Source organism: Polyergus mexicanus, unplaced genomic scaffold (genome assembly GCF_030449975.1).
Source record: "Polyergus mexicanus isolate NDT 795.1 unplaced genomic scaffold, iyPolMexi1.0 SCAF_10, whole genome shotgun sequence".
NCBI lineage: Eukaryota > Metazoa > Arthropoda > Insecta > Hymenoptera > Formicidae > Polyergus > Polyergus mexicanus.
In genome coordinates, this window is record NW_027223330.1 from 10,153,685 (window position 1) to 10,179,558 (window position 25,874).

Consider the following 25,874-nt stretch of genomic DNA (forward strand, 5'->3'; position numbering starts at 1 on the left):
AATGCAAGTATCACCAAGTATGCATCTATCATCGCGATCAGCTGTATCGATCATAATTATTAATATTTGTAATTGATGTAATAGGTAGGTTAAAAAGCCGAGATATCTCTCTCTCACACACGTATGATTTTGATGAGAGATCGAATAAAGCTTTTACGCATCGAAGACTCATCGTTATTGAAGACTATAATTATATTACGCAGAATTTTCTAATCGAATCAAAATTGTTTTTATTTTCTATGAGAAATTCAGTTAATATATTGGCATCGTCAAGTACAGATAATATTCATTATATCTAAAAATGGTGATTTATTGAGAAAATTTTGAGAGAGAAAGATATTCTTTATAATTAAAATCATTTTATATTCGTAATAAAATTCTCATCGAAGGATTTGAATCTTGATTCAAAAGCAATTATAGCTTCGAACGTAATAAAGATTACTGGTTTTTTTTTTTTTTTACTAACTTGATACTAACGCTCTTTCGGCGATTAGAGCAGGATAGTTTAACTTGTGACATCAGGTGAGCGAGAGAGAGGGAGGGAGGGAGAGAGGGAGGGTGAGAAAGAAATACGCCAAGTGAGCGCCTAGTTAAGGTTAACTGCCGCGCCGGTTACGACGCATGCCGGTTACACGCGACACGCATATTAATTCAAGAAACTAGTTCTTGCACAATGTACGCGTGACGAAGAAATTTCAAGTGAATCCACAAGGATACAAAAAACATGGCGAACACGTCGCAACGAAATTTAAGAGACTGGAATATCGAAGGCGTTTCGCAATGAGAAGCGAAGACGCGAAATTATCCTGCGTCGCTCGCAGGTAACTATGTAAATAACATATATTTTTTTTTCATCGCTCTATCTATTATATTATATAGCTTCTTTCATTCTGTGCTTTTTAAAATTTCGTTTCGTCGTAACCACCGTCGACCGTCATTATCATCGTATCGCGAAGAATGATAAAAAGTCGGAGTTACGAAATCGAAAGTAATAACTTCGATTTCGATATAATTACCAAATTCGCATTTGACGCATTTTAATGAGATATGAATTATAATGGCCGGTGAAAAATCATAGGAATAGAAGTCGAAAACTTGCATGTACATATGTTTATGCGATAATGATACGAAATATCTCAGAGTTAGAGTTCAACCTGATGATCTCGCGATTGACGACGGATAAATTTGAATCGAATATTCGCGGTAATTTACGAGCGCGCCAAGAGCCGCCCCTGTCGCCTCGATCGACCGTCATCGGCGCGCCTCGTGCGGCCTCGGGCGAAGCAAAATGTCGTCTGCTAGGCGCGTCGTCCGTGTCGGTGTCGGTGTCACAATCGGACGACGGGGGTCTCTCGGGCATTCGTGACGGGAAAATCGTCGCGCGATAAGGCGATAAAATGCGCGGCGCGCGCTCACGACTCGGCGGTGGCTCGTAGTTTATTATTACGACGCCACGTTTATCTCTCTTATCGAGCGAACGCGCGTACACGCCGGGCGATCGTCGTTGCCGAGGTTGTATCGTCGTGCGTGGCGCGCGCGCGAGTGTGTGTACGCGCGCGGGTGCTCGCCGGTGGAAACATCGATTTTCGCTTGTTTTCCGTTCTCGCGAACGGCCGACCGGACGGACGATCACTGTCGGCGATCGTCACGTTACATCCCGGTGGCATCTTCACCTCGCGTCTCGTTTTTCTCGTCGTCGCGGACGATGCCGCCGTGAGGAGGTGGTGACGGTGCACCAGGAGGCGAGGACGGATTTCAACGTAAGTTTCTCTTCCCCTCTCTTTCTCTCTCTCTCTCTCTCTCGAATATCCGTTGCGAAGTCCGCTCGCTTTTCCCTCTTCACGCGTGGAACGCGTGAATTATCGTCGTCGCGTGGCTCCATCGTCGTCTAAAGTTAGTAGAAGCTCTAACTAAGCGTCGAGACGATCGACGACGGGAGGGAGCGGATGCATGAGAACGCCGGAAGTAAGTCGAATCCTCGTTACAATTGGCGAAGAACGACTAGGAGGTTAGCCTAACCGTGGCATTCGCAGCAACAATGTAGCAACGACGCTCCTCGCGTCATCCCGACGACGACGACGTACGCGTCGCGTTACGTCGTCTGACAGTTGACCGACGACAATCGCTCGTTTTACTCGATTTCTATAAAACCGCGTGGATTTATTCGACCGATCGATGCGGGAAAGTCCGTACGTTTCGTCGGTGCATTTCTATCGCGATCGCAATAACAAGAGTGAAAAATATAGAGAGAGATAGCGAGAGAGATATACTTGTCAAAAGTAATGAAAAGTTCAGTTTGTCTTATATTCTTTCGAATTCTCACTTTCGCTGATTTCTTAATTTTACGACGTTACACATTCGAGAAAGGAACAGAGAGATGTGGAACGCTGATAAAATCGACATGACTAATCCCGTGCTTTATTCGAGCAGATTGTAGAAAAATAGACATCGTCAAATCCGAGCGTACAGTTCGAGTTTTCATTGTTTTCACACTTAAATAATTCGTGCGCTAGAAAAGATATATCGTAGATTGTGCGCGGTGACTAATTGCAGGTATGTTACAATAAGCAGTGATCAATTTTACGCGATCAGCGAACCTTGAATGTGTAAAAGAATATCACGATAGAGCGGCGATAAACGGATCGCGGGCGATCGAAAATAAGGTACGTAGCGGTGTTGATAGTTCGCGTGACAGATTCTTCGGAAGGTCGTCTTGTCGTCATTACCGATACGACGAATTTGTGTTTGTCTCGTGCTGTTTTCGAAATATCCCGCGATCTCTCGAAAGTTTCGATCGATACCGGTTTCACGTTTCCGCCGACCTCTCTCTCTCTCTCTCTCTCTCTAGAAATTTATCGTTGCCGCAACCCTCGACCTACATATGTGCTATCCGAAACTCTAGTAGGACTTTCCGAAAAATTCGGCCGATCGATAAGCAGCGTGTTTAATAATGCGGTTAAACTTTCTCACACACGTCATGTATGTATATCTACACCGAGAAAAAAAAATTGTTAACTTGGATTAATTTGGATTTAATAATTCGCGAAAAAATTTATTTGAAATTTAAATATAATAAAAATTAATAAATACATTTTTTTTATCTCAGTGTACCTTTCCATTTAATAGGCAAAGGTAAGATTACGATTATGATAGAGAGAGAGAGAGAGAGAGAGAGAGAGAGAGAGAGAGAGAGAGAGAGAGAGAGATGCGTGTCCGTCGAAAAAATTCTCTTTGATAATCTTATACGATTTTCTTCATTTGATTTCATTTTCATTCATTTGATTCGTCACGATTTTTACTCGAATTATGAGATGAGACTATATCTCGTTAATATTTTTCTTTCAAAATATTAAGATCGATCTAATTATCTAGATAATTCGCACGTTTTATAGAAAAGAAGATATAAAAAAAAAATGTATTTATTAATTTTTATTATATTTAAATTTCAAATAAATTTTTTCGCGTGTTATTAAATCCAAATAATATTCAATGACAACTTTGTATATACATATATTAGCTTCTTCATAAATATGTTGATATTGAAACGTTACGAAAATATTGTTGGACATTGTCATATTTATGTCTAATATGAATGAAGACATGAGCATTTATATTCCATTCATTATATTCTAATCTTCGAAGTAGCGTAAAATATAGGTTGTATAAAAATATATGTACGTTTTGCGAGAAGCTAAATGTGATCGAAATTGCAAGTTGCGACATTGCAAATAGACCTCATACTTTTATCTTGGTTTATCGGCAAATTTACCGGAAACACGATATCAAAAGTTCCGCTCACCGCCATACGATAAGAAATACGAGAATTAAAAATTTAACCGCTCGTAATATCTATTAAGAACACGTGTCATAGGTTGGAATCTTTTATATCCTGTGCGTATCGTAGTCGCGATCGGCTTCTACAAAGCGAAATGCGGCAGATGTCTGAGCTTTCGTCGGCGACCGGTTATAAAACGTACATATTGCACCCTCGTGAGACTTCCTTAATGGTCGCTGTCATAAAACCAGATCCCAGAAGTGTCGCTTCGTCTCTCTAAGCGAAACTATCGTAAATGTGTTACGACTCGGTGATTTCATTCAAATTAACCGGCAGTACGTTGTTGAAAAAGCGGGAGAAAAGTGCGAATACGTATTTTCGGATACGATGCAATTCTGTGAATTTTTTGTCACGTGTATAGTGATGCTTATATCTCTTTATAATCGGTTTAATTATCGAAATAATTCGCGTATTTAAAAAAAAAAAAAAAAAAAATATATAGAAAAGAAAACATTATAAAAAATGTATATTATTGATATTTAAATTTTGAATAAATTTTTTGTCGCGATATTAAATACAAATGACAGCTTCGTATTAGCTTCATAAATATATTTATATCGAGAAACGTTACGAAAAAATTTAAATTTTTTTTATCAATATAAACCTGGTTCGCGTTTATCATCCTTGTATCAAAATCTAATTTATTCGCTACGTCGATTCCTAATCTATTACGGATTTTATATTTTGAATAAAACTTAAATTATAGAGAACACTCTCTCGATTGGTGAATATCGATAAAAAGATTTATCATTTTTAATAAAGAGGACGAGTTTCTTCCGAAAAATACCGGTTTTTACCACATGGCATGGATTTTATCCCGATGTTTGAGATTCATCCAGTCCTGGGTATATTTGAATAAAGAGGCGAGCGCTAATTCCTCTTTGTGAAAATTTTTCTACCGTGCGACATTTCGTGTCTCTTGATGCGCCTCGTTGCGAATCGCTCGCCCAATTACGTCCGGACTGGCATTATTTCACGCGAATCGAAGCCGTTCGAAGCCCGTAAGTGGAGCGGATATCCGTATCGCGTCGTCGAAAGCGTTATAGAGGAGAGGGGGAGGAGGGGGAGAAAAAAAACAAGAAAAGAGCCCGAGAGGAGCTCGCCTTCGCGCGCGCTCCCGTGTTCCACTTCTTAATTACATCGTGTACAGCTTTTGTCGTGCGCGTTGCCTCTTCCATTCATAGCGATTATTTTCTCGTAGACGAATATGCGGCCTTAATGGCGTCCTCGTTATAACGCAGCGATTTGATACCATTTATTACGAGCGCGCTTTTGTTTCCACGGCGTTATAATCGCCCGCGTTTCATACGATAAAAGGAGGGGCCACGTTCACTTCTTGCCGATTGTTCGCGATAATTCGATCTGTATCTGCGCGAACTCGGCGACTCAACACTTCCGGAAACACGATTGATTAGTAATGCGAATAGAAGTCGCGATGGGTTTGGCCACATTCGTGGAAATAAAAGTCAATATATGGCTAATGGAGGACAAACGAATAGCTAGCATTCTCATAATGAGTTTTCACATTGAATATATTATTGTATATTATATAGCTATTGTGCATACAGGCAGGAAAAGTCCAGTAGAAAAGAACTATAGTAAATTTCGATTTTTGCTCTTCCGAATTTTAGCCAATTTAGTAAATTGACAAAAAAACTAATATAAAAATAACTAATTGAATATACACTGAAATATATATTTATTTAACTTTGTATAAAAAAAAGTATTTTCGCTCTAATTAGAAAATCAGGCTAATCGATGTTCTAAAGAAACCGATATATACAATAGTAATAAATTCTTTTAATTCAAATTATTTGTGAAATACATTTTTAAAAGACAAACTTTGATCATATAAATGTTATTAAATTTTATTTCAATTTTTAGTTTAATGAGAAAAATGTAATAATAACAGAATTAAAAATGTTCGCTAATACTTTTCGGAAAATACCAGTTTTTATCATGAATTTTGTCCAAAAGAATGTGGAATTTTGCCCCCCAACCCTGCATCAAAGATATTACTATACATATTCTGTGTATGATATCCGAAAATATAGTATATGTATATAATTATTAATTCGTCAAGGTCAGGTTCAAGGGCCGCGGTCTCGAGGTAGCTTGTATTTTCAATTTGTCTCCTAGGCAGCCAGACTTCTCGGAAACGCGCGATTCGAACACCCTATATGTAGACCGCAAAACGATCTCAATGAGTGGGGTGCGTGCGACGCGACTCGTGACCTTCACAACCCTCGTCAATTCCCCTTCCTTCATCCTCCTTCATAGAGGGTTAGAGCCTCGCGCGATCTAACAGAGAAACATCTAATTGTAAACGTTACCGAAGAAACAATATTATTTCACGCAGAAACAATACATTGTCCCGTCATTATACGCGTTGTTCTGTTACATTTTCTGATTTATTTCTTCTTATGTCTGATCGCGCGAGTATATACACAATGTGTGTAAGGTAAACAAACGCGAGATCACGTGATCCGTGCAAAAGCAAGAAGAGAGAGAGAAAGAAAGAGAGAACGATGGAGGGGAGCAAGAGGGATAAGAGTATGCGTGTTACGTTTCTCGCAGCAGTAGACGCACGTGCGTCGCGACGCGCACGTGTCGCGTAGACAGTAACGGCAACGGAAAGCAGCAGATCGGTGTCGTCGCGTCGTACAATATCGTGTAAACAATGTCGATGAACGGCCGCCGCGTTACGTGACATTGTAGCGTAGTGGTGGTAACAGTGCAAAAGGACATTGCCGTCGTACGACGAGCTGAGGAGAAGCGGGACGCGACTATCGAGCATGGTGTAAGAAGAATAATCGTACGGCGGGGATCATGGAGTTCGAGCTGGACGGCAGCCTCAAGGAATGGGCCAAGGACAAGCCATTGAGCATCCTGCAGCTTGATCCTGCCGACCGGGCCGTACTGCGTATCGCTGGTGAGTATACCTTATCTCGTATCGATTTTCCGCTTTTCATCTTCATTGCATGGCTATGGCAGATGAGCTTCTTGTGTCATATTCCGGGATGTCAAAGTATATTTCGCGATATTTTCGTGTCTATCTACTATATTATTTATTATTATCCCCCCAAAAAAGTCATAATTCTGGCAAATATAAAATTCTTGTCAATATATAAATATAAAAATGTATTTACATAAAATTCGAATAATAAATAAGATTTACATATTAATAGCTGACACGAAATCATGCGATAAATTTTCATAACCCAGTCTGTTTCAATGAATTTATGGCTTGTGCATAATAAAAATTAAATTTGACGAGACTTCAAATGATGTTATCAAAATCTCTGTTCGAGAAATAGATGTATAAATATATAGATATTTTTTCATAATGATAAATCTTTACAAATCACCATTGCAAAAGCACGAAACGATAATTGCGGTGCTTTAGCACGTCTTTAATATCCCAGAAGTAACACGTAGAGAAGGTGCATTGCCGTTCAACTTGATTCTTTATCAGTTTCTTATTCACATGGCGCAAATGCGCGGTGAGTTTGCGAAATCTAGAGACACTATCCGATGGTGCCGATTCATCTTAGTGTGCGTTCGTAAGGTTTATAATGTTAACACAACATTGGCATGTTCGCCTCGCTCGCGGACGCGATTACTTTGAATCGACGATTATTTACGACGACCGTCAACTTGAATTCGAAGTATTATTAAATATCCGCGATTATGTTCTCATCCACGTGGTTTATCCGGTCAAACGAAATATTAAATTGTTGATGTTAATTACGATTCGAAGATGTAAACTGAGCTTCGAAAAGTAATGATCAACGAAGAAATTAAAGTTTCGAAAAATAATATATTAATAATCAATTATATAATATGTACGAAAACTGTGGAATATCATTCCGTGATATTTATTTTCGATATTTTATATTATAGTTTTCGATAGTTTTTGAACAAATAACTCTCCGATTGTCGGACCAAAGAAAATGCAAAACTGTTTGTTTAATCTATCACAGGAATTGTGGAATTATCGAAAATAAAACCAAGATTCTTCATTACTTATGAGATTTTACGAAATGATACACGTTAATTTCATACATATGCAATTATATGAATAATTTATGTAATATATAATAATTATTATATATCTTTTTATATAAATTGTAAAAAAATATATAGCAAAAATTAGAATTTGTTACACATTTTTTTTTTTTTTTTTTATTCTACGGCATACTTTTTCTGAAGTAAACAAGCGCGATCTTGTCGTTTGCTACAAGATAATTCAATTAGCACGTAATACTTTAAGTTCATTTTGCAATTTTAACGTAATCTGATACCGCGCGGATGTAGATACCCGATCGTCGGCTGTATCATTCGTGTGTAAATTGTTTCTCCCATGGAAAGATACTACGATCTCTTTCTACAGCAGAATGAGAAGCCCGTAAAGAGTGACGAGCGTATATATTTTTTTTTTTAAATAAATATATTTCTTTTTAATATTAGTGATATGAAAAAATATGTTAGGCGAGATATATCGTTTGGTATATATTTACTTTTTTTTTCTACGTGAAGCCGTCAAGAAAATTTTTAAGTTATCAACTTTTTTTTTACAGTGAAATTATATAATTGCGATTTACATTCAGATGAATATAGTGTGACATCATAGTAATTTAATGCTGTTCAAGATGAGGGATAGAGAAAAGGCGATTGTATTTTTCATCTCAATATTCGTTTTTCATAAATTTACACAGAGAAAAGTAAATATATTTGAAAGATGTGCAACGTCTAAAACCCTACGACTTTACCTGAAAAATTTTTTTGTTTCATGAATGTTTGAAAATATTCGCCTCTCACGTTTCACACGTCTATATCTTACTCTATCATTCAAGCTCTTGTCAGTTGACATCATCATTCATTGAATCTTCAATTATTTATTGTCAATAGAATCATTGTAACATTGAATAGCTCGAAGTAACATGCAAGCAGTTCGGATTCAATCGACGACTCGTTTTTTCACGGTTCTGTTCTTTTGCCGTCAATATTATTCTGGAGATGATTAAGGTCACGTCAAAATTAATGAATAATGAATGAAATTGATAGCCTGCTATTCTCCAAGACACGATGGTCTGTTGGTGCACATAAAGGCTCTGGGCGTTACCCCTTCGGAGTTTCAAAAATAATATAATAATGTGGTACCACCTCTCTTTGTTTGTCGACCACTTCGATTTATGAGCGCAAGACTAACGATCTTTAATAGGCAGTGCCGGATAAGCAAACAATTTTTTCTCGTTTTCTTAAGAAAAAAAAAAAAAATACATATATAAACCTTTTTAAATCTCTAGGCAGTTAAAAAGCAATAGAAATGATTTATCGTAAGATCCTTTTTTTTTTTTTTGCCTTTGTCCTTTCGTCGTTTTACTATTTCGATGATTCATTTTTAACAAGACTGTTAATTCTTGTGTCAAGATGCTTTCGTATAATTAAAAATCTGTTTGTTAAAAATCGATGAATGATTTCTCCGATGGCATTAAATTTTAATACAATTCCATGTCTGTTGTACAACATCGTGACATCATCGTATCGGGACCTTCAATGAGGGGTGCTGACGAGAGCAGAAACCCGAGATTATTCTGTAAATATCGAGTTGCGTGTCGAAGATCGTCTTACCGCGATGATTCTTTTCAAACTTCTTTTCTTTTCTTCGACTCTCTCGTCCTATGGCATCGGCGGCTTAAGCACGTTTAGAGTTTATTAGACTCCTCGGATTATTATATCTGTCTCGGACGTGCATGATGCTTTGCGTGGATGTCAATAGTCCTCGTTACTCTCAAACGTACATACGGATATAAGTCTTTTTTGTAAGGATTAAATAGTCGAGAATGGTAGATGAATGAGCATAAAATTGACATAGAGAAGAAACGAATATATGGACCGTTTATTTTGAAAGTGGTGTAAGTCCTTTTTTTAAAAAAATGAGATATGACGTAATTTATGCTTAATTTAGTGTAAACTTTTTGTTTATAACTAATTAGTATTTAATATCTTAAAAAATGCCAATGCTTTGTTCAATTTAAAATTGGCCGGTAAAAGAAATTGCGTAACCATTGATTATGAAAGTGGTGTAAGTCCAATTTCCATCACGATGCCAGGCCTATTACATACGAAAAATATAAGGATATGCAGCAGCTATTACCTTATATACCTCCTGTGCGTCATGAATATTTCAAAACACTGCCACATGAAGAGCATAAATAATTAATAATACCAATATCTTGTGTTAAGTTTAACAATATATAAATATAATTAATGTTCAAAATAAAAAATACTAATTCTATTTTATTACTCGTTATTATTTATAAACAAAATTGGATTAATATGAAATATATTTTAAGTGATATTTGTTATTTCAAAATTGAAATTAAATGATATTTACAATTGACTAATTATGAAAGTGGTGTAAGTCCATTTGCAGCCTGGAAATATATATTATTTTAGTTAAATTCGCCTAAAAGAAATTTATATAATCAAATTACATATTGATAAATTAGTACAAACATTCCCAGACTTCACATAATTAACCTATATTTTTTAATTGTCAGATCTGCTAACATTTAATTTTCTCGAAACAAAAGAAAATGGACTTGCACCACTTTCAAAATAAACGGTCCATATGTAACTTTTCTTTTCTAATTCTCACAAAGTTTAGATTTCTTATCGCGAGAATGTATATTAATTTGGTTCGTACAACACGCGGATTAGCTAGTGTCAATCTAGGATTAGTGTCAAGATCCTATATATCGCATACGGATCTATTCGTTAAGCATCAATGGTCCGTGGTAATTGAAGTTTGTTATGCGCTATTAGTCATAAGGTGGTCAGCGCGTGTTTCGCAGTCATCTATTTGTACGACGATGACGCAATGCAGGAACTACCTGTCATTGTTGCGTAATTGAATCATACCGTGTGTCTAGCGCCGTATATCATCCATGAAATTTTTCAAACCGGAATTTCTTTCTCTCCATCGCGTACAATTGTGACAATTGATTTAAACCTAGTGACGAACTTTGGATCGAAAATATAGAGAATTTTTATGAGTCTCTTCTTTCTTTTTCTCTCTTTATGAATAAATGATAAATTGAGAAATATAAACATTTCAATTATTTTAACTACGCTAAGTTTTTAATTTCGTTTTAATTTCGTTTCATTTATTGTATATAGTAAAATAATAATATTTTATACGACAAATATTGCGAAAGGTTGCGACATATCCTCGAGTCAACAACTATTGTAGCGTGTTGTATAATACCAGTGTTCGAGCCAGATTTTCATAGATTAACTCCTCAAACTCTTGACAGTGACGTCGTTTTTGTCTATTGATTGGGCTGGTGGAATCGCTGCATCTTTAGGAAGTAGGGACAGGTTACATCAGTTCATATTGAGCCACGACCGTGGAGGCGGCAACAGGTGCTCGGGTCACGGTTCGATGCCCGGCTTATACGCCATCAGCCGTCTCTCCCGTTCGTCTCTTTGCCTATAGGCCTATAGAGTTCTATGCTTAGCGATGCTTGTTGCGCCCTCCACTTTTAATTATCGCCACCTGGACGATTTCCTCCATGAGAGCATAAAAAGCCATTTTGTGATTGGAGTCTTACACGATGCGATATCACAACGACTATATTAAAAAGGATTGCGCGCTTTAATATTTTTATTAATTTTTACAATACGATCAATTTATATAAAATTATATATATATATATATATATATTAATATTAATTATATTATATATACTTATGCATAATTAATTTGATATTTATATAATTATATAAATTTTTCATATTTAAAATTTTGATATATTATAATTAAACTTTTGACAGAGAGATTAAGAAAGAGCAATTTTGTATTATTTTCCAATGATCTTTGGATAAAATTAAACGAGGGGACGCACAAGACACTCCTTCACGTGTCAATGTGTAAACGTTGTTTAAACGTCACGGACTCTTTCTTGCATTGGAGCGTGCAGACTAAACGTACGTGTTACGAGGCATTCGTTTGTCGGGGCTCTCTCTCTCTCTCTCTCTCTTTTAACGCTCGAGCACGAAGTCCTAATGTAAATTTAAACCGTGGACAATGATCACCCTCGAGTCGTGTGGCTTTTCGCATTAACTCCATAATTCGTCTAAAGACCTCGCCGTGATGTCGCACACGTTCTCGCATTCTCTCGTCCATTCTTATTAAAAGAGAGAAGTTACACATTATTAGGGTGTCTACTCCCTGGAAAAATATGATATAAAACCTGGAATTTTCAGCGAATTTTTTTTATATTGGAAAAATTAGGAATGGAATTTTTGGACTCAGTTTTTTTTTTATTCTCTGATAATTTTGCTCTTATACGTAAGCAGTAGCCAATCCGTCAATAAGCTTAGCTGTTAATTATGTGTTTAAAATATATTATAAAAATATATTAATCTTTTTGTCTATATATTCAATATCTTGACAAAATATTGAATATACAGTAGATATTTTTTATTTTAATTTTTAGTGATAAAAAATGGAAATATTATACAAGTTAGAAATTTTTATCTTAACGAAAACTATTCGGTATATTTGTAAATCTAGCACTTGAAACTTAAGTGATTTTGCGTTTTTTCTTTGTACGAATGAAAAACATTAGAAAACGCGTACAATAAAAAAAAAACTTTATTTTAGGAAATCGCAAAAAATTTTTAAAATATTCTCCTTATCTCTGGAAATTTGAAACAAAATACTTGGAAGGGATCTTTTTTACAAGATTACAAGATTAGAATATTTCGCGACGAATCGTAACATACATCGCGCAAAACGACGCGTTATGAATCTAATAAAACGCCTGTGTGAAGAATTATAAGTAATTGATTCAATGCAGATTAAGCTCATATAAGAGCTTCTTGTTCTCTGCAACGATCTATTATAATATTATTCTCAAGAGGCCGAGAGCATTTTTCAGATCTTTTAATATTGTGAACAATTTAAATTTCACAAATATCACTATACTTGTATCACTACGTAACGATATCATATATTAAATATAAATATATATTGTATATATATATATATCAAATACAGAATACTTTTTTATAACATCAAGAATTTAACGTTATTTAAATATTCTTGAAAATTAAGGACGGTGAAAAATTTCGAAACGTCTTGTCGAACATACTTTTCTTCTCTGTGAAGACTTTCGAGATGTAAATGATACTTTAGAAAACCGCTCGTCCGACTCAGGGCTTGCATATTCCTTTGTGGTGTCGGTTGCTATGTAAATATCATGTACCCGCCATATACCTAACGATGCCGGGGTGCTCATCCTGACTTGTTGGCACATACGTTATAATTATTTTCGCATAATAATACGTAACTTAAAATTATCACGAACGACTCAATAAGCTTCTTGGGAGAGTAAAGCTTTTTACTAAATTGCCGTTTAAAAAAGATCTCTTTCTCGAAAGCGGTTCTGAAAAAATTTTTTTTAATCGCTCATCGCGAAATTGCTCTCGTATAGATTTACCGAAAAAATAATCTTTGATTATTCTGTTCTAATATATATCAGAACGTGTGTGCGAATATGGTACAATTAGAGTAATGTAAAATTGAACTAGCGAAAAGTTTCGCACGGAATACCGTTATAGAAGCCAAAGATCAGACAAGTTGGCTCGTTTTACAGACGTGAGATTCCATTTGCAATTATTGTCCTTTCAATTTGGGATAAAAAAAAAATTGTAATATACATGTAAATTATATAATTTTTTATTTATATTATAATTTATATAATATTTATAAATATATGGGAAATATCTTATTCTACTTTACCGTCAGGAGATATCGGAATATCATGAGAACGTTACATTCATCCCCTATCGATACCATAAATCGTTTTACTGCACATCATTATCATGGTGGCCGATGATACTTTCAATAATTTTTTTTCTTTTTTTTTAAATTATTCTGTTATATTTAAAAAAAAATAATGCAAAAATTTTTGGGTATAAAACGGCTATAACGTTGATATAAACGAAAATTATCTCTCACGTTCATCCATCTTTCCTCCTTATCTTTCCTCTATATTCTGACTTTCAAGATTCGCTTCGTTCGTGATACATGATAAAAAAACACGTGCGAGAATGACGTTGCCGTAGTTGACAAGAGCGATGTTGTCGATTCGTGCAAATGTATTCTACGATACGCACGTCGGTTTTGATTTTGCAAAAGTCGATTTCGCACGAATTTCTTAAGTCGATTCGTGGATGCATTTGCTTCGGAGAAATGTTGAAAGTAGAATTTTTTAAAGAAATTTATTGAAATGTGCATATACACAATCCCGGATATTTAACTTGTAATAACATTTGTGAAATAGAGATTTATACAGTCTATAGTGAAAGCTTACCTTGTGGGATATTTTTCAATTTCTGTTGCATTTTTTTTTTTTTTTTTTTTTTTAAATGATACTCCTGCACGATATTCTGCTTCAGTGGTCGAATAAGTTTCAACCTCATAAATTACACAAATACTACACAATGTTTGAAATTACTAATAAATATTTTGTCGACGATTAATATATTTGCAACGGAGCGGGAAAATAATCGCCGTCCAACCATAGACTGATTTTATACGCGAAGCCTGGCGTCCTTATATATTTGGAGTAATCATGATCTTCTCTCTCTCTCCATCGTTGTACAGTTAGGAATGCCACTTAAACTTGCTGCCAGCTACATAAAATGCGAGTAAATCGAAAAAAAAAAAAGCATGAATCGTATTAACTTTGAACATCATGGCGACGAACCGGAAGACCGGCGAGCTTTTATTGGTGGCGTGTCCGCGTTATTGCTTATTTTAATGTTGAATGCAATTTAATTCACTTTGCAAGAAACGGAACATTTTCCGTCAGTTTACTTTCTCGACAAAATTTATAAAAATTGAATTTAGATGCGTTTATTTATTTAATTATACAATAATGATATTTATTATATGACATTTAATTAAGAGATTATTAATGTAAGGTTAAGGATACTTTTTCAAACATTATTGTACGAATTACTGATAGCAATTTAACCTTGCGACCGTACGATTACTACTATACTACAAATTGAATAAAACATCCTACGTTCAATAGAAGTATCAATTGCTGATCAAAGTTAATAAGCATCTCTGGACACGCATACTGCCGAGAGTTACGTGGCTGCGAGAAATAACGCATGACCCCGCCGGGAATATTTGACCGATACTCTCTTTCTCTCTCTCTCTCTCTTGGTTCGCCGAATATGTATAAAACAGTCCCGCCACATATTTCTGAGTGGGGTGCGCGAGAGATGACCGATGCTCTAAATAGTAGTGGTGCTCTCACACGTATATCTTCTCCACTTGAGCAAGCGAGTGCTTCTTCGAATCGGGCTCTAAAACGTCGTTAGGAGCCAAATAATCGGGCGTGAATGCCTCAATGATGACGCCCGTTATGATGGAAATACGACTGCTCTCTTGACAAATATTATTTAAGTTTAAGAAAATGCGATTATGAAGAATGCACTCGCAATTCCTGTACGTCTCTCGTACGATATAGAATTTTAATCCTTAAAATCACATTAAGTCATGTATGAAGTTATCTCGATCCTCTCGATATTTTAAAAACAACTAAAAAAAATATTTAAAATATTAATTTTTTTTATTTTTATTTTTTTAAGCTTTTGTTGTACACGATCATTTTTATATGGGTTTTTTTTTTTTTTTTTTTTTTGTTGACCCTATTAATATTTTAACAATAGAATATCTCGAAGGCATATCTCTTAATTAATAAAAAAATTAAAATTATTTTAAAATTTATTTTTTGTTCTACAGATATCAAGGAGTATATATACATTTTTTGTAGATCTATTCAAGCCCTTTGAGACAGCTAAAACTGTGACAAGACATTGTAACTCGTATATAATCAGGAACAGAGAGAGAAAAAAAAAAAGTGTAGTCTCCAAGAGTTAATAATGTCCGCGTTTTTAAAAATATATGAATAAGAATACATCACGTTTATTATATTTTCAGCTTTGAAATTCTAAATTTTTACGATTATATCAAAGTTCTAATCGTGGGGTCGTTTGGATGTTCCTTCGTCGCGATCTCCCTCTCTCTCTCTCTCTCTCTCTCTCTCTCAATCGGGAGAAAATAACATCCCGACCTGGAGGAAGAAAGAACGTATGAACGTGAGACGCGACTTCCGCACTCGTATACTATAACCCCTGCCGATCCGTGACCTGCCTTACTGCCTCCTTCGGCGTGTAGCTATTCTCCTCGGCGTTGCGAGGAGGCACGTTTCTCACCCTCCGTCCTATTCTCCATTCCCACTCTCCAATTTTACTCCCTCCTCTGTTTATCGGGCCGTGTTCCTTCGCAGGAGTGAGCAAGCAGGATGGTGATCGTGGAACCAACCGTTGGGGGTCGACCAGAAGAGCGGCGAGGACGGTCGCGAGGTTTATAGATACGGTGGAGGAGAGGTGGGGTATGAGGCCCGTTTCTTGGATCTCTCTCTCTCTCTCCCTCTCTCTCTCTCTCTCCCCTGGTCGAGGGAGAGAGCCGGCCGCCGGGTGGGCGGCAGTTGTCCAGGCGTCGGCAGTCTGCGTTCCGAGGCGACGTGGCCAGCACGGCGGAGCGACATCACCGCGTCCTCTCCAATTCTCAGTGCGCTCTCTTCTCTTTTCCTCTCTCTCGTCTCCCTTCTCTATTCTACCTCCGTCTTCCCTCTCTCCGGGTCTTCTCCTCTCTCTTTCTCTCTCTTGCATTGTCCCTCGTCGCTGCCGCCTCCGTCCTTGCGCCTCTGACTCTATTTCTCTCTCTCTCTCTCTCTCTCTCTCTCTCTCTCTCTCTCTCTCTCTCCTTTCTCATCCGTCTTCGTCTAATAGCGTACATTCCTCCTTGTCGCTCCAGCACCTGGCTCGCGACTCTCCGCTCCGGATACTCGGCGACTTCGTCAACGCGCCGCCGTCGCCGCTGTCGCCGTCGTCTTCTTCACCGCGCGGCAACACATATATATGTATATATATACATACATAGATAGATACATACATACATACGTTCTTCGCGACAGAGGAATTCGCAGTGCCACGTTTCGAAGCGCCCGGTCGTCGCCGTGTCGCGCGTGTGTCCAGGAGTAGTGAACTGTGCGCGCGCGCGCGCCAAAGAGCAGCCTCGTATTCAGCCTGGTGTTGTTCGTGTTCGCGGGTGTCAGTGACATTATTCTAGTCTAATAGGTATACCTAGCGGTTTACAGAGTACAGATTACAGACGGTAACGACAACGCAGGATCCTCGCGCTATTGTTTTTCGAGCGAATCGACCCGTACGTCATCGCATTATCAGCCGCGATAAACATACCACTCGATCGTTTACGATATTCGTAAGCCGCATTGTTTATCGTAACTGCTTTCTGACGGCGCGAGGATTCTGATCGCGATCGTCATCAACGAAGAGAGCTCGCGAAATGATCGATGATTTATTGCGAGTACTGGAATCTTTTAAAATAATTTCTGAGCGAATTTATTTGCGACAGCGAAAAGGCTATTGATGCAAAGTACAATTTCCAATGTTTGCAACGTGGAAAATTATTACGCTTTCAATCGATTTTAATCTCGTAATTTATTCCTTGACATGTATCGATTGATACTTGTCGAGGCACATGTAATATGCTATCGAAATATTTATCCGTATCAAGTATCCTGAGCAGTGTGGCAACACCAGGCGTCTGTTTGAGTCATACGCTTCGTAATCGCGGCAGTTCCGACACTCTTTCCCCTTTAATCTCCTTCCACTCCACTCCTCTCTCTCTCTCTCTCTCTCTCTCTCTCTCTCTCTCTCAATCGATATGTTGATATTAATGAGTGATGTACCTTTTCTTTCTCCTACTATGTCTTTTTCGCTCGTTCATCATCATTGCTTGCGGGTGTTCGATATATCTGTGTTATCAGTACCGAATATTTCATTAATATTAAAGTCACGATGTAGATATTTAATTTTTGCGTGACTTGTATATATTTTATACAAGTGATGCGAAAGATTTATCTTTTTTAGATAGAGAGGGATTTGTCGAAAAATTTGCGATGCACACTAAAATACTATACCTTTAACAATTTTAAATTTATTTCGATTTTGCTTTTACAGAAATTTTATTCAAAATTTGTCAAACTTCATTTAATTACGATTTAAAAAAATATCGCGATTCTAGTTTGTCAGAGAATTTAATAGCGTTTTAAATGGGTAAACACGCAAATATATTATTCTTACTACTAAATGATCAACAACGGTGCGTCTCGTATGATATATCATCGATTATCAGTTAAGCACTGCGTCTTTATCTGTTATTAGCGATACCGCATATTATAAGCCGGATAACTACGAGATATCGTGCGAAGTGAAAAAAACACAGGTAATTTGCCTAGTCTGCTTAATGATGATGCAAACGCGATGCTCGTGTAGATAACATGAGAGGGAATACTTAGTCATCGTCGGAAAAATTTTAAATATACGCAATGCATTCTTTTTGTCGACGGTTCAAGAGATTCGCCGTGTCGAACTGTTTAAGAATTTTCTCAACACCAACGAAACAAATGATGATCTTAAGAAAAGATAGCCGGATAACAGAAGAAAGTAGTCGAACGTGGATTATGTAATAGATGCCGAGAGCGAGAAACGGCAAGAGTCGAGTCGCGCGACAAAACTGGTCGAGACGCAGATAGTTACATATAATGCGCGTTTACTCACACACACACACACGTGTCGTCACGACTTCTTAATTTGGTTAGATCGCGAAACTTTTACTCGAATTGGCGCTGCTCAGATCATTAATTGCCGTTAATTTTATAGCAGAAAGTTTACTTGACGCAAAACTCGGAGTATATGAATAAAATCTTCTGATTCGCGCGGCTCAGTTATTACTTGAGCTGGTATTTGATACGGTTAAAAAATAATTAATAAACTTTACAAGGATGTGTAACACGTCAACTGGGGATATTATATGATTTGTTTCACATTCAACAATAAAAAACAGGCTAAGATACAATTGATCAGTAATATATTTTTTCACGAAAATATTTAAAAATAATGATTAATTTATTTTGGTAATATTTATTTTTATAAAGTACACCAAGAAAATGTTGATTCGCTGCTCAGTTATTACTTGAGGTGGTGCTTGATACGATTAAAAATAATTAATAAACTTTACAAGGATGTGTAACACGTCAACTGGGGATATTACATGATTTGTTTTACATTTAACAATAAAAACAGGCTAAGATACAATTGATCAGTAATATATTTTTTCCTGAAAATATCTAAAAATAATGATTAATTTATTTTGGTAATATTTATTTTTATAAAGTATGTGAATAAAATCTTGATTCGCGCCGTCTAGTTATTGTTGGAAGTGATATTTGATATGGTAAAAGATAATTAATAAACCTTACAACGATATGTAACGCATCAATTGAGGATATTACATGATTTGTTTCACATTTAACGATTAATTTATTTCGATGATATTCATTTTTATAAAGTAGCAATCTCTCCAAAATTCGTTCGTATCTTAATACACATATGGCACAAGACCATATATGGAAATCGTTTGCTGTACTATTATCAGTATTATTCATCTTTTTGTAATGGAATTACTCATCGCTAAACCGCATTCTCTTTCGTCGGTATTTTGAGCGATTCGCTTTTCCTTTCTACTCCTTTTCCTTATTCCACCTGTGCAACCAAATCACTTTTTTTTATCGCGCCGCGACGATTTAAGTCGAATGCAAATTATCGTAAATGACTCTCGTGAGCGATTGTCTCGGAGGAGATGAAATCATTCTCGGTTGTTTTCTCGGCTCCCCTTTGCTACGAACGTGAACTCTCATCGTCGTCCCCTCGTAAACGAGATACTCCAGTGGGTAAGAACAGCATCGGTCAAAGACGATTCGCAACGACTAAAATGTCCTTATACGGTTAATTTGCCCAGACGGAATTTGCGTGATCGAATCATTGGTAAAGATTTCGAGAGGTGCGATTTCTATCGTGGGCGGACTCGTCTAGGCAAATACAGGTGGGGCCCGTCGTTGAGTTTCGGACGAATCGAATAATATACACGCGAACCGGTCCCTTTCTCTCGAAACTAAATTCGGCCGATCTAAACGAGTTTCCCATTCTTGGTAACGGCAGCAGGTAGAATTCATTTTTCATTATGAGATAAGAATCTCGTCAATTTTGGCAGTGAAAGTGACTCTGTATAAGGAATCTCGCCGATAATGCAAGTTGAAATAGATTCCAAAATATGAGTTAAGAATATAGAATTTTTTTTTTTATATTTAAAAAATTATATCTAAATATTTTTAATCAAAATTTTATATATATATCTTTTTTTTTCTTTCTTTTTTTTTTTTTAAATTATATCTCAATATAATATTATTATACCGTTTTCTCATATTTTACCGTCATCTTTTTTTTGTACACACTTGTCTACTGGTAGCTTACGGGGTAAGAATAAACGTGAGTCCGTCTACCCATGCTGTTTAACGTTGGCGGCGATTTGCATTGTAATCGAACAAGGTGCATGTTCGTATCCACCGCGTAAATTACGCCTTCGCCGGCTCGCGGAAACTCGCAACCTGCTCTCGGTGAGAGCTCCGTGACATCCGTGCGAACACTCTCGTATCGTTATCTCGCGCTAACCCACGTAGCTCGCGGCTCGCGCAGCCTTTTAAGGGCCGATCGAAGGTCTTCCTTACATTGTTTTGCATTCCTCTTATTTAGAGACTAATTTTTAGATTGTGAAATTAAAATTGAAATCGTCGGTTTCTTTTATGTCTATATATTTATGATAATAATAATGGAGTTTTATTTACATTTCGTCGTAAAAATCGTCTATGGCACTCCTTCGCCTACCTTGCTTTGAAACCGATCCCCGATTTCTCATCGCCTTAATCGTCCTCGTCGCTCGACTCTTGTCTATCGCGCATAATCTATCGTATACATATAACAGCCAACGCCCTTTCGAGGGTAACTTCAACAGTCGGAACGACCTACGTGTTACGACGAAAGATGTACACGAGAGTGCGCGATCACGTGTGAGGAGAAATAATATGCGGGAATATATATAATACGGGATGAAAGTCACGATAAGTTACACGCGTGTAGCGCACGCTTTTTCTAATCCACGCGGGACGCGCGATTCGATTAATCGCGGCGGCCTGGCCTCGGGGAGGAGGAGGAGGAGGAGGTCCCCTTCAAGGTTGATCGCGGGGGCCCACCTCGCAGGACCGACCCCGGGAGTAGTGGGCCGAGATCGACTATGGACCCGTTATGCGACTTGGCGCAAGAATGCCGCCGAGCCGGCCTCCGTATAGCCCGCGCGTGCCTCTTCCTCTCTTTCGCCGGCTCCTACTTGCTCCTACTTGCATTCACGAGGATGTTCGCGGATCCTTTCCTTCGAAGAATTCCGATAAAACCGAAAATAATTTCTAACATCTCTTTAACCGCGAAGCTATTGTTTAACGTCACATTTGAACCTTCGCTTTGTAAAGAGAGTCGAATACCGAACATGAGGAGATGGAGAGAGAGGAAGAGATGCTATCCCTGTAGCTATTCCAATATTCCTTCGCGATGTCGTTGCGGTTTCGCTCTGTCGTTTAACGGATTCGTTGCTCGTTAATATCCCGCGGTTATATTTACGCTATACACACGACGTAAGATACATCGGAGACATTAATGCGTGCCCCTTTAAATAGAGATCAAATAAACAGATTCAAATACAATCACGAATGAATATCGGCAAATATGAGAGATAGAAGCGTTGTTTAATTAATAATTTTATAAAAAGATGTTATCTCTTATAGATAATTTTGTGTAAAAGATTATCTAGAAAGGAAATTAAAATATTAATAATTAACGCTTATTTATTGATATTTATTTGTTCTTTTCTGCTGGATCCGTTTTTGGACGGAGTTTCTCGCGTACGGTGCCAGTCATATATATGGTGCTTCTTATATTAACGGATTTTTTTATAGCCTTTATGCATCCGCGTTTTCGGCATACCTTTATACGCTCGCGGTGTATGACGTGCTCTCTGCAAGAGCAGGCTATGCTCATATAAGGCACACGAGGATGCGTGAGAGCGAGTTTTCTCAGAACGCATGATTCAGCACCTAGCGACATTAAGAGCCGTCGTCATCGCTGGTACGGCCATTCGGCGTTTAATGAATTAACAAGGGCTCGTCCATTAGGCGTGTCCCCCGACGTGTACGGGATCAATTAAAGTCTACGGGTCAACGAGCGGCGAAAGACGCATTCTCCTCGCTTCGAGACTTTAGTTTAAATTGAATTCGGAAGACGAACAAGTACCGTTTAGGGACTTCGAATTCAGAAATGTGAGGATGAATTCAACGTATCGAGTCTCAATTTGCATTTGCAAAAAACGATAATCGCTCTCTCGCATCGAGTTTTCAAAGTTTTTAATTTTAAGATGATTTCTTTTCTTTTTTTTTTTTTTTTTTACGTTCGATGTTTAACGATACCCGATGACATTTTTGCCGGTGTCGGTATCGGTATATCTGCTCGACGACCTCTGCGTGTGTCGAAAGGAATGGTCTCATCTAATCGCGCCGCGTCACTCTGTTTTCTTTTTCGTTTCTAATTTCGTGCAGGGACGAGAGCGAGACGACCGGCTGTCCTGCGCGCGCGCTTGTGTGTGTGTGTGTGTGTGTGTGTATACTTGCGGTTCGATTGCACGCGACGACATTTGCATCCACGACTGCCAGGGCAAGTGCAGTGATCGACCGACCGTCGTGCTGATCTTGTATGCGTATCGTCGCGACGATGCACTTTTCGTATTCCGCGCATCGTTTCTTCTATTGCCTCGATTAAGAATTCCCGTTTCCCCTCTCCCTCTCACTCTCTCTTTTTTTTTAAATTTTATTTGAACAGAAAGAGAGACAATGAAGTATGGCGATAGTCGAGTGCGTCTAGTCAGCCTCCGCGACGACGGTGAATTGGTCCATGACGACCCTTTCTGATACGCAACGACCACGACGCGGGGCACCCACGTACCCATTCTCCGTTTACCATATGCGGAGAGTTCGATCTCGCGGTTAGGCGCGCTTCCATCGTTCCTCTTAAGCCTCCGCCGATGCCAGGCGTGTGCGTCGGCGCTCAGTCTCCACGCGCCTCGCGGAACGTCAGTTTGAAAAGGTCGCTCGATCCGTCCGTCCGATTTCGCTTTCCGCTCGGTGTGTGTTGCGATCAGTAGGTTTCTTTGGTCGTAGGTTTCTTAATGCCATCGACATTTTTAACGCTATCAAGTAGAAAAAGTAGCAATTGTCTCTGCCGGATTATTTTATTAACAACAGTTGAATAAAAGTGACCAAAAAAAAAAAAAAAAAAAAAAAAAACGAGCATTCGAGTCAGGAATGTGTAACTTACGGGTCCAATTTTAGCAGCATGAAAAATTGATAATTTTTTAGGAATTTTTCTTTTTTGAAAAAAGAAATTCATCTTCTTTTGCATTTCTCGTATGTTTTTATCGATGTTTAATCTATGATATGACACGATAGGACTTCTCGTATAATTGACCGAAATGAAAAATAATTAGTCTAGTTTCATTCTGTAGGATATTTTTGGGATATTGAACCTGATTTCGCTAGAAAAAAATTGAGAAATAACAAAGTAGTGTTATTTTAAAATTAAATATTTACGATTTTTGCTTTCGGTCTCTTGAAGAATATTAAAAAGTCACAGGAATGTTAAATTAATTTTTGAAATTTTAATTACATTCAGTATCTCGTAAAAAGCTAAGATTTAAAAAGCGCTTACGTATTGTTTAAACATTGACAACAACATACGTAAAACACTAAAAAGACAATTTCTAATATTCTAAAAAAAAAAAAAAATTGATACTGCTAAAATATTGACCCTTAAACAGTACAGTATTCTTTTTGTTTTTCAAATCTGTCGTTATTATTCTTATTTATAAATCCTGATTTATTTTTTATATAAAATCATACAATTAGAATTTGCCATCAAAGCATAAGTGCATAAACGAGATTGCGGAATATTGGATTAAATGAATCATAAATTGATCATACTCTTAATCGCGTTTACGTTTTATCGCCATTGTTGCGGTTAGATGATTCCCATCCTTAGTCTTTAGCTTAATATGCCGAATAATCGATAACAAATTTGATGGACACGCGTAGAATAATGGTACCCTAATGATTGGGTGTAACCATGATCGACTTTCCGAGTTTCTTAGGCGTGCATCAAGGCCGTTGAATTCTAATCTAACACGAATATATCGATTAATCATCCCTTCTACTCCTACATCGCCCCGTTTCTCTTTGTTTCCATCGTCTTCCTGCAATTTTCCGCATTATTTCGCGAGGATTCGCGATGGTTAGCGTAAAAAAAGTTTCCTTGTGCGTAATAAATGTAAATTCGTGATAGAATATCGAAAAAATATTAATAATAACGCAATTTTTAAATTAACGTGATTTTTTTGCAGCAATGAAACTTTTTACGCTAAAATCGTCCAGGGCTCTCTTCGTAAAATTATTTATCAAACTTTCCTCTCGAACATCTTATTCGCATATGGTGCATTGTCATTGCATAGGTTTTCCATCTTCGCGTTGTCACTGACAAGAGTATACGACGGGCGAGACGAGCCGGGAGTTGTTGGAGAATTCACAAAGTGCCATACTGTATACGAAGTCGGGGAGATATAAAGCGACGTTCGCATTTGCATATACGTCGCGCGGCAGGTTGGAATCCGAAGGTAAGAGAATCCTTGGCCGATTCTCCGAACGATCGACGGGACGGTTTGAGAATTCGATCGCGTTCCAATCGAAGCCGCGGTGCGTGTGTCGTGTAAACAGCGATAGATAATCGGCGGAACACACGCGTCGAGCATTCTAAACGCTCTGACAACCAGCAGAAACGAGAAACTATTCAACGAACGATCGATCCGAATATTGAAAGCTCCTTGAACTCGAGAAAAAGAGAGGGAAAAAGAGACGACGAACTTGCGAAAATGTAATAAGGGAAAAAAATATACTCGCGCGATTATACGAGCCGAACGAACGGTGAATCAAAAGTGTGATTTTCACGAACAGATAAAATCTCGAACGGCGAATGCGATTTAAACCCGAATAATCGACTGGAATATTCGCGCAAAGTCAAAGTTTTCCGACTGTCACCGAACTGTCAAGACGGTGGGAGAACAGCTGTGTCGACTCGTGGCCGTGAATGTGTCATGACAGTTGGCGTGGCCGGGCATGAACGTTGAAACCTGCACCCTCTTCTTCGCTGGGACTGCCCGGGGCCCGGAGAAGGACAGGATGTCGACCCAGGCATACTACAAGGAGCGGCTTGGCTTCGATCCGGCCGACACCGTCGCCGAGCATCAGCGCGAGCAGCGCTCTCAGCACGGTTACGAGGAGTCGCTCTCCAAGTTCAAAGGTCAGAATGTGAACGGATTCCCGGAGGAGAGTCCGGGATGCAATGGCGTGGTCGGGGAACACCGCGCCGGCAACACCCAGGCTTTCTGGGGCTGCTGGGCGATGTTCATCGAGGCGCACGGTAGGTGGAAAGAGGAGGAGGTGAACAGTTGGCATGCGGATGCTGGAAAATTTTCGTCAGAAGCTCACCCGTTTTTCGCTCTTTTCCCTCTTAATTTATTTTTTCCCTTTTTGTGTGCATCAGAATTTTCACTATCCCTGTTCGCTTTTTTTATTTCGATAGGTAAACAAGTACATTTTGATATCTGAATTATGTCGAACTATCTGCTATTTTTATCTAAATCCGATACATTGGAAATTTTATTCAAAGCATATGAATGTCCTTCGCAGCGTGTTAATTTCAATATTTTTGCTTCGTTTAAAAAACTTCAAATATATAAAAACTTTATTACGGTAGCTCTATAAAATTTATTACCATATTGAAACTAATATTTATTATACAAAAAAGATAAAATATTATAAAATAATGTTAATGATAGTATGGAGCAAATCTTTATACATAGTATAGTCTTTTT

The 25,874-nt window shown here is 37.8% G+C and overlaps 1 protein-coding gene across 40 annotated transcripts in view; it reads left to right on the forward strand.

The window, feature by feature from the left end:
- Window positions 1-1,325: 1,325 nt before the first annotated feature.
- Window positions 1,326-25,874, forward strand: part of Shot (dystonin-like protein short stop) — a 104,689-nt gene continuing 80,140 nt past the window's right edge. For 20 of the 40 annotated variants that reach the window (XM_070303332.1, XM_070303335.1, XM_070303342.1 and 17 more), the window contains exons 1-2: window positions 16,895-17,068; window positions 24,456-25,300. In XM_070303332.1, the coding sequence (XP_070159433.1) occupies window positions 25,117-25,300 (184 nt within the window). In that variant the 5' untranslated portion in view covers window positions 16,895-17,068; window positions 24,456-25,116. Of the gene's footprint in view, window positions 1,761-5,783; window positions 6,768-16,893; window positions 17,069-17,103; window positions 17,214-22,770; window positions 23,093-24,455; window positions 25,301-25,874 lie in introns of those variants that run through there. The other 20 variants (XM_070303348.1, XM_070303351.1, XM_070303356.1 and 17 more) reach the window with 10 other exon arrangements.